Genomic DNA, 10,748 nt, shown 5'->3' with positions numbered 1-10,748 from the left:
TGCGTTGATGTGCCATAAGACGGGCGCATGAGTTAAACGATGGGTGCAAAGGTTGCTATGCGATTGTCCATGGGCTGCACCAGACGAACGCATGTGGCATGCCTTGATGTGCCAGAAGTAGGGCGGATGAGCTAAACGATGGGCGCAAAGGTTGCTATGCGATGGGCATTAGGCGTTGGTTGAAAGCTTGGTCGCATAGGAGGCTTGAACGCTTAAAGCAAGGCATGAACGCATGGTAATGAAGTTGCTACCTAGTCAAAGTTAAGGCCTAAGAATTTGGCTAAGTGTTCAACGCATAGTAAGCATATACATGAAGAGGATTGCCAAAGATTGTGAGTGACTCTAAATGTTTTAAATGTTTTAAGTAAATTGCTAATGCTTATGAATGTCTAGCAATGCATGTTTACTGAAAGCTATTTATGATAACTATTCTCAGATGGTTACCAAGCAATGCATCTCACATTAATGTTATGTTTATGCTATGCTTTTCAATGAACATGAGGATGCATTAGTATAGAATACTTTTGGGCAACTAAGTCATTAAGAGATAAGAATATGCAAGTTCAGTATAAGTAGCTCAGTACTGAAGGACTAGATGAGAAGGTACTGAAGCTTTTTCTGAAGAATTTGAATAGCTCGATAATGAAGGACATGGAGAAGGTATCTGAGCAGCTCGATACTGAAGGACACGGAGAAGATATCTGAGCAGTAGTACCTAAGGTATGATGGTACTTAAACTAGAATCACATGAATGAAAGAAAAGTTGTTATTGGTAGTGTTGAGATCACTCCACACTAGCTATGGATTGACGTTGAGGAATTGAGTAAAGGTTCTCTCTCAACTAAGGATGCAAATTATGTTTTTAGGAAGTGAACAAAAGGGTTCCTTTCCAGTTAAGTAGTGATGCAGTAAAGAATGAAAAAGAGTGAGCAAAAGGGCCACTCTAGACTAATAGACTAAGGCATAGTCTAACAAAGTAAGAAAAGTGCTATGTGATGTTGATGATGACATGAATAATAGTTGCCAAGTTTATGTTTTTAGTTAAAGCTTTCAGTTTTAATATCAAATTTATGTATGAAAGTTATGCTTTAAATATTAGTCACTCACTAGGCTTTTAGCTTATGTTTTCAAATATTTTCCTTTCAGGTAGTGGTCAATTCCCAAAAGACTTCTCTGTTGCTGCTCTGTTACTTAAAGAGTCAGGTTGAAGGAAGCTTAATTGAAGACCTGTATTAGTTAATATACATGTGTTTGCCAGATAGGGACTAATATTCTAGATGAGGCTCACTAAGTTGTAATATTCATGTATGAACAATGCTATGAAACTATGTAATGTAAATGAGTTAAAGTTCTGAGTTAATTTGTTTAGTATATTGATGAAATGTATGTATTCAGGGTTTGAGCAAATTTAACAGGTTAAATAGGTAGTAAGTACCAGCAAAAGGGTTGGTAACTGCCGCAGTCACCATTCCATCTAGGTTAAGAGGGTAATCTGGAGTGGGGTGTGACAAGAACTAAAGCTAGCTTCGTAAAGCATACTCCTCCATTTGAAATTCAAAATCCACCTTACCATCCAATCTCAAACCTCAAAAGAGAAACTCATCAAACCCTTTAATTTGCTTCCCTGATTACGATTACAAATTGGAATATAGAACTTCTATTGGAGTTTGCTAATAATGTTGTATGTCCTAAAACTCGCAATTTGTATTGTTAAATATATTCTATTATTCATAAAGATGTTATTGACGTTCATTCAATAAAACTTTTGTTGAATATGTGAATTTCACTTATAAAGACTAAATCCAATAAACTAAAGATCCATGACTATTATATGAATACATGAACTTTATGTGGAGACATAAGAGTGGATCAAGTTCAGTAAATAGCCAAAATGGACTATAGTATCGAATAAGTCTGGGTACCTTATTCTGGTAACATTATTGGATGCGATCTACTCTGTAGTTGTTACAATTTGTTGTAAAGTGCTACAAACGAAGTGATCCTGATTCGTTCACGTATTGACATGAGGAGTGGGGGCATCCCATGCAATGAGTTTGCATAAGATCGGACCAATAAATAAATCACTCTTACTTTATAATGTTGTTTATTGTTTAAGACTGATTATTTCAAAGCGATGACCTAGGTAACTTGACCTTAATCCTAGACTAACTATGAACTCCTATTTATTCGGGATTATCCTTAGATCTACATGGGTAAGGGTTGGCTCAACAGTGCCAGCTCAATAAGCCTCCCATTTCAAGGGTAAGACCGAGTAGATAGTTGGGGACATAGGGTGCAAGACAAAATTTACTCTTGCCCACTTTTAGGGATAGTAAAGAGGTTGTTCCCTTAAGTACTGGCTCCGGATCTTGAACAAGGGGCCTCTCCCTCTCATTAGCCCGAGAGGGTCTCGGTTTAGTGATTGGATCACAAACCAATTATTCATTAGAGGATCAGTGGGACTTAAGAAGCAAGATGTAATCTCGGGGGTAAAATAACTTTTGACCCAATCGTTATTACGAACAACTTGTGAAGGGTTAACTTACTAATCATAATCATATCGAGTGGACATAATATATCTACAGTGAGAGGAGTGCAACTACTGGGCTTTAGTGGAATGACTCGGTAGTTAACCAATGGTCGTTAATTAGGTTAAAGAGTTTAGCCAGTTAATCGCGGATTGTTGGATCCCATGATCTGTATGTCCATGAGGCCCCTCTACTAGCTCATATCAGACTAAACCTTAGAATAGTGTGACGAACGAATTTGAAGTGTTCAAATTCGATTTTTGGAGCAAAGCGGTAAATATATATGATATATTTAACCTAATGTTTAATTGTGAATTAAACATAAAGAGAGAAAAAAAAGGAGATATTTAAATAAGATTTAAATATCAAGATTATGAATAGGGATTCATATTCATTGGGGTTATTGTTGGATTTAATATTAAATTAAATTAATTAAATTGTTTAATTAATTATTTAATGTTAATTTAATTTTAAAATTGATTATTAGAATTAATTTTGAAATTAAATAAAATTGGTCAAAATTGTATTAAAGGTCAAATTGTTGACTTGATAAAAAATGCAATGAAAGTCAAATTGTTAACTTTTGACTTTGAAAGTCAAAAAGTCAAATTTGGTGACTTTGGACTTTGAGAGTCAAGTTTTGACCATTGACCAAGTTAGTGGAAAGATCCAACAAATTGTGAGTGGGAAATGCCAACTTTTGCATTGATAAGTATTGTCTTCATTTGAAGATACTTGCCTCTCTAAATCCCACTTTGAGTTAATGGTTTTTTAGTGTCAAATTCTCATCAAACTCAAAGTTGCATGTTTTGAATGTAATGGTCTTTAAAAGGAAGAGTTTATGATTGTTTAGAACCCTTGGCCACAATGGAAATTGATGAGATTGTATGATAATCTCATAACAATTTTCTCTCAAAGACTTAACCTTTTTCTCTCCAAATTAGTCACTCAACGGATTCCACCATCCCGTTTTAAGGCCGGAGAATAGTCAAGAAGAATCTTGCGGTGGTCTGCAAACAGTTCGTGAGGAGATTTGAGCTAATTTGGAGAAGTTTTTGGACTACAAAGGTTGTATTTCTTCTCACCCTTTTATTTGTTTTAATTGCATGTTTATCCTTTGTAATTAACCTAATTAGAGTACTTTATATTCATTTTTCTTCCGCTGCGCATGTGTTTGTTCCATCAGTATGTACATTAGAAATGATGAAGGTGCACAACATCACGCTTGAAAATCTGCATAAGTTCTGTTTACTTCATCTAATAGAAGACACAATAAAGGTAGGATCAAAGACAAGTAAAGACAGAAACATCACCAACATACAATGTACTTTCTCTCTCATTCCTTCACTATGATCTACCTACTTTGTTTTTGTTTTTGTTGCTATCAGTGAAGAAATCCTGTGGTGTAGTATGGTAAAGGGATGGATATATCCTAATGAGAAATTTCAACCTTAAATATAGACGATAATAATGTATATTAATATTTGCAATATTGTGTTGGTTTTGAGTTATAGAGAATATATATTATTCAAATGCTCCTAAAAATCTCTTACTTCTAACCGAAACAATTGTATTTATGTTGTTGTGGTAAATCTGTAAATAACTAGATATATAGGTATTTCTTATAATTTTCATTTCCATTTCTAATTACCATTCAATCCATTTCCATTACACGTTAATTTAATTACCATTATAGTCCATTTTCTTTACAACATAATCTAATTATAATTCCACCCTAAATGCCAAACCGGGAAGTAAAGGAGGTCTTAGTTCAAGAAGATTTTTGAGTCTTTGACACAAATTTTAGGCTTAAAAATGAATTTGAGTAAAACTAAACCCTAGAGAAGAGTATCATTTTGGTTCATCCTCCCCCCCCCCCGTCTCCTCTCTTTTTCCTCCATCTCCCATCAGTGTCACAGCCGCAGATCGGCTTCCACCTCGAAAAGCAAGGTTCCTCTCCCTCACTCCTGCGGCAGCCACACTCACGCCAGTATCTCTCCGTCTTTGATTTCTTTATTCTCTCGTCATCTTCACCGTTACCATCGTCGATTCTCACTCTCTACTGCAATCTCACGCCGCAATGCTTCCATCTCGAGGTTGATCGTCCTCATCAAAGTTTTATTTCCCTTGTTTTTCTTTTGCTCTTCTCTCTTGCGACCCAATTTTGGAATCAGGGCAATTTTTATTGTTCCAGCTTATTTTAGTTGGAAAATTTTCGGATCAAAACAAGACTTCAAATTATTTTGATTTTTAAATTCTGTGTTCTTATTCATTCCAATCACTAGAAATGATTTGAAATCCATTCTGATTTGAAAATCGTAGTTACAAACAAGGTAGACATTCAGAAAGTTTCTTGAGTTTTCTGCCAAGAGAAAGTAAGAAATAATCTAAATTCTTTCTATTTTTTTTTTCACAATTCTGAATTTGAGGAAATGGCTGCTATTTTCATTCATTTCTTCGGTTGTTCTTTTCTTTTTGTATTTACTGTTTCCAAGTTTTGATTTTGAGCTTTTCATGTTCTATGTAGGATTTCTATTGCTAGAATTAGAATTTGGTATCTGGTCCGGGATTATCCTTGCTGGACTTCAATAGTGGCGGCGTGCCTTTTATAGACTAAAATTTGATGGATCTGGCATGGCTGAGTGCCATTGTAGTTGGGGCCGGCTGCCTTGTTTTGGGATACTATATTGGTTCGAAGTATCCTCCTCGCATTTTTGTCAGAGCCAAATTAGCCAAAAGCAACGAATCCGGCAGGAATGGGAAGAAGAAGGATAAACCTAAAGAGCCACTGGAGGTTGAAAATTTGGCTGACATTCTCGATGACTTCAAGATGGTCTGCCTCTGAGTGTCCTTGTCTATCTCTGTTTCTCTCGTGCTATCTATTAGAAAATCATTCTCGATTACTTTATGTTCTCTCTCTAAAATAGATGTAACAACACTTCACTGTCTCTTCAGGTTCTAGTTGTGAGAAATGATTTGAAAATGGGAAAAGGAAAAATTGCGGCTCAATGCAGGTATTTTATTATCACTTTGTGGTTGTTCTTTGATTACTTGTAGTTTGAATGCTAATTGCTAACAATAACAATGATAGAAGTTTAAAATTTTACCGGAGTTGCTGTGGTAGTTGATTTTTCTTTTTTTCTTTTTTTTTTTTATAAATTAAATACTAGTCCTAAGAATTGGAATTGGGCATATATAGTGTTTAGAAGTTTACGTTAACAACCCACTACTCACCTGGTTTATTAATATCCTCACAATGACTTTATAGGTTAAAAATCACTTTCCCTACCATTTCGTAAAAGTAACAATTTAGTCCCTGAACTTTGGTTTGCAACGCGAACTTTCAATTTTGTAACAATTCAGTCCTTAAACTTTCGTATGTAAAACTTGTAACAACCCTATGGTAGAAATTAGTGTTGAGGTTTAATGAGGATTTTTGTGTAATTAAACCAATAAACTAAATAAAGAATCATTTTTTTATTATAAAATGCAAAGTCTACATCATAAGATAATAAAATATTGTCTTTTAATTTTGATAATTTTTTTACGTTGGGGACTAAATTATTACAAATTTGAAAGTGCAAAGCTTACATTGCTACATACTTCAGGGACTCAATTGTTACAAAATTGAAAGTAAAGAGACTAAATCGTTGCAAACCAAAGTTCAATTAAATTATCGCTTTCTTGAAAGTTTGGGGGAAAAGTGTACTTCAACCTAAATGGAACAAAAATTTATCAACACTACAATAGCATGAGACGTTTTGGATGAAAATATGCTTCAAGTCAACGTTGTCAAAAAGAAGAATTTTGGAAGATAATAGAGCTTCTATTTTTTTGAAATATTGCACTGTCAAATTCAGGAAAATTATTGATGGGTGGAATCTAAAAAACAACAAATGGGAAGAATCAGGAAAATCCTCGTAAATATAACTTCAGAAAATCAGCAAACTTAGAGTAAATCTCTATTGCAAATAACATTGGAGGAAAAGTGACATAAACATGAAAAAGGTTGGGTATGATAAAGTGGGAAGTAAAGCAGGTTGGGTCAGAAATTGAGAAAGGTAAAGAGGGTGCATCATCAATACATCTTTCTTTCTTCATGAAAAACCAAGAAGGAAAATAAAAGCTTCAATGGGATTGAGGCAAGGGGATTCAGTTGCCCCTTTGCTTAACTATGAGGGTCACCCTAGGGAGGGGTGGAGTCTTGACAAAATTACCCTATGAATACCAGCCATTTTTTAGATTAGTTTACTGTTTAAGGAGGATTCTCTTATCCTTCATATCTTTTCACAGACTTCTATGCATGCCGGGGACCGTGTTTACTCACAATTATCCTATGCCATAAGGATTTAGGCTCAAGGGAAAACACCAAAGCCGTTTAGCCAACAGAGCTTTGTTGCGTAATCTTAAATTACCAATCTCAAGCGCCCTTCCCCCCATCTATTCACAAAATTCCCAACCACTTTCCAGCAAACGAGATCAGAACCATTCCCTTCTTCCACCCCTCCCCAGAGGAAGTCTCTCATGAGCTTCTTCATGCTTTTACAAATCAAAACAGGCACCCGAAAAAGAGAGGTAACAGATAGGAATTCTACTCAACATAGATTTGATCAAAGTCAGTCGACCAGCTTCGGAGAAAAAGTTTTCTTCCACGAGACTAACCTTTTCAAAATCTTCTCAATGGGACCATTCCAAAAAGAGATAGCTCTCGCTTCTCAGGTTACCCCCAAGAGGAAAACCTGGTAGGAGGAAGGAAAAGAGCCAACCACATAGTCCATCTATTAAGCCTCATCAGGTCACAATTTAACTCCAAAATCTAATACTTCTATTAATTTTAAGCCCTGACATCGTCTCAAAGAATCTTAGAATGTGATATAGGATAGTGAAGGACTCCTCTTTGCCAAAACTAAAGAACATCATATGGTCAACAAATTGCAGATGAGACAAAACGCAACCTGCTTAAAACTAACCTTAAAAGGCCAAGAATTCTTCCTTCCACTCCCGTAATAAAAATATGGCTCAGAACATCCACAACCATATTACATAATTTCAATTACCAGCTAACTTTGTGGCCGATGTTTACTAGAAGAATTACCAATCCTGCACGAACATTTTATGTTACTACTACTTGAGAGGCCAATATTTCATATTATTTACTATAAGCATGACTATATAAGAACTGGCTTATTACTTGTTTAATAGTTAAATTATGAGAATTGAGACTAGTGATCTAATTTTCTCAAACCCCTTTGCATGGTAAACTTCCCAGTTTCTCAATGTTGTAAATTGGATTTGGAATCATTTTTAAATCTACTTTACTTGCTTTTATTAGTCATGCAACTTTGGGTCTCTATAAGAAGCTCCATTATCGTGCACCAAAAGCCTTGAATAGGTACGTATTTACACAATAGTCCTCCCTACATTAATATGAGTCGCATACTTTGTTCTATGTACATTTATTTGATTTTATTTACACGTAGATGGGAGATGTGTGCGCAACCCAAGGTGGTTTTGAAGATAGAAAGTGAGGAAGACATGCTAGTTTTGCAAGTAACAATTCCACTATGCTTTCTTTTCTTAAAAGTTCCACTCTGACTTTTTGGTGTCTAGCTGTTTTCTTTTTGCATGTCAAAAGAATATTGCATCTGCAGGTAGTTGATGTTTGCTAGTTTTTCTACTCTGTTGTACGTTTGAATATATCTTTATTAGGGGTGTAAGCAGTTGATTTGGATTGGTTTCTTGCTGAAACCAATTTTTTTCCAACTGACCAAGCTACGTCTATTTTTTTTATTTGACTGAAATAATCATCAAGTTTATTTCAAAAAATTACAATATATGTTTCTTTTAGCTTGCACCCTGTTAACACCCTTCATATTTATTAAGGCATTTGTTCTTTTACTGCCTTACCTCTGGTGCAGCTTCATTTCATTCATTTGATCTTATTTCCCTTACCAAGTTTACCATAGTGCCATTAAATTTCAGAGAGCATGATATTATGCAATTTGTTCGTTTTTACTTCTGGTTGGTCGTCCTTAGTTCTTTATAATCTTTCTTCCTTTTCTTCTCAGTTAATTTTGCATCTCTGTGAGACAATTGAATACAGCTTGCTCTTTTCTATATATCATTTATTCTTTGAGGCATTTGAGTAAATTCTTTCATTTTTCAAAAGTTTATATTATTGTACATTAGGAGAGGGCAAAATCATTGAAGCTACCAACTCATATTACCATTGATGCCGGAAGAACTCAGATCGCACCAAGTAAGTTATATATGAAATTCACTTAAGTAGATGCAAATCTATGAAGTTCACTAAATTTACTTTTTTGTTCTTTTAGATTCGAGAACGGTGATGGCAATTCTTGGTAAGTAGATTTTTTCCATCCAACCCTTATAAATCAAAGAGTCTTTGTTGCCACAATTTGAGCATTCCTTTTTTAACAAAATTCCTCAGATGGGAAGAATGTATTTTGAGATAAAACGTTGACTAAAGACCTTGCCATTGGTTTCTATCTCTATTCTTCCAACTTAGCAAACCCCCTACAATCTTCACTCTTTTGTTTGACTCGTATTTTTGGTGAGCTTAACTGGTGGATGTACTTCGCTACTTCACTATTTCATTTTGGTGCCAACTAAAATTATTATAAAACTTTGTTCCAATGAATACAATGGTATACACTTCTTCACAAATTGCAGGTCCAGTTGAAGTGGTGGATGATGTAACTGGTGGGTTGAAACTTTTGTAGTTTCTAAATTCTTGCCTGTAATCTCCCCAAACTTGTTGAAGACTTCAATTCTCAAAAGGCTTTGCTCTGCAAAATCCATCCATGCTTGAACCAACTACACAGTACGAAACCGATCTATGCGGAGTTGAGCTATCACGACCTCGAATACTATTTACCATTTCTGATAACAACAATGATGACAGCGATAATCTAAGTTAACCCATTTATTACGAAATTTAGTCTGATTCGAACGGTTGGAAAGTTCTTGGATTACCTTGTTTGAGTACTATATTCGGTTCAAACCTATTTAAAGATTTTGGTTTTGCAGACCCTTTTTATTATTTTGTTTCTTTGCATTCTCTCTTAAAGATGATGTTTGAATTCGGGGTATAACAAATAGTTTTGGTTGTATGACAATATGAAATCACTACACAAAATTTCAGAATTCACAACACAACACACATCCCCAAGGAAGGATTGTGTGGTGGATGTGGCAAGTGTGGATCAAATGGCACGAGATGAAAATGAGAGAGGTTGGATCATTTACCATAAAAAAAGATTGCAACCCTGTTCAAAAGGAAAAAAAATGCAACCACATAGAATTCGTATTTATGTGTCAATTGAGTTATGTTCCGTTGTTATATTATTTTAAAATACTTTTAAATTAAAAAAATAGTTATTTCCACTCAATCTCCATTCTCTTCACTCTCCTTCCCTCTCTGCTAATAAATCCCACATACTTCTCTCTGCCTCCAGACTTTGATGCTAACGTTGCCACAGTCATCCTCATTTGATTGAATTTTGCAGACAAGGTTGAATCTTTTGACGAAGAAAAAAGAGTAGAAAACGAGGTGAATTTCTTCGATAGAGTGAAATCGAACATTTTTAAAAGAAAAAAAAAATTATTATTGGCTGAATTTAGAATGATGATGATGAATCAAAGAGCAGTTCATGATGAATTAGAGAGAATAAGATCGAAAATGTGGCTTGTTAGTTTCAAAACTCAGAAATAGTTTATAATTTGAAGAAGAAAATAAATTTAAATCAATTTTGTATGTCTTTTTCAAGGTCTTGTTGGGCAAGTAGAAAATAAGCTTGTTTGAGTTCTTTGGATTTAATTTTGAAGTAATCTTACTAATGGAATTGCTTTTGTATCAAGCAATAAAATTAAAGGATAACTTGATGATCTAAGTTTGTATGAAATAGGGAGGATAAGCAGACGAAGCATGCCCAAAAGTAAACCAACTGCTTGGACTACTACGAAAAAATCCCACTGGATTTCAAAGTAGCACGATCTGAGTTATACTTACCCCTCCTTATTGAGTATTTTTATACTTATACCTCCTTATTTTATGTTTTTCAGACAAGGGCAGGTGAGTGACGAAGGGGACCCGTGACTGAGTCATATAGGACATGAAAATCGCTTCGGCTGAATTTATGTTTTAAAGTTTTTTTGAATGATTTGAACTAGATTTTGATGTTAAACAAGAAAAATTTT

General features: G+C 34.8%; 1 protein-coding gene across 1 annotated transcript; it reads left to right on the top strand.

The window, feature by feature from the left end:
* Positions 1-4,374: 4,374 nt before the first annotated feature.
* Positions 4,375-9,591, top strand: LOC120088596 (peptidyl-tRNA hydrolase 2, mitochondrial-like). Its single transcript, XM_039045999.1, has 8 exons — positions 4,375-4,624; positions 5,056-5,361; positions 5,484-5,542; positions 7,861-7,920; positions 8,009-8,078; positions 8,718-8,787; positions 8,864-8,890; positions 9,222-9,591. Exons 2-8 carry the CDS (start codon positions 5,152-5,154, stop codon positions 9,269-9,271), a joined length of 546 nt encoding a protein of 181 aa, XP_038901927.1. The 5' UTR covers positions 4,375-4,624; positions 5,056-5,151; the 3' UTR covers positions 9,272-9,591.
* Positions 9,592-10,748: the final 1,157 nt, after the last annotated feature.

The sequence above is a fragment of the Benincasa hispida genome, chromosome 10 (assembly GCF_009727055.1).
Source record: "Benincasa hispida cultivar B227 chromosome 10, ASM972705v1, whole genome shotgun sequence".
NCBI lineage: Eukaryota > Viridiplantae > Streptophyta > Magnoliopsida > Cucurbitales > Cucurbitaceae > Benincasa > Benincasa hispida.
The sequence above is the reverse complement of the archived record's forward strand: the minus strand, read 5'-3'. Positions and strand labels throughout refer to the sequence as shown.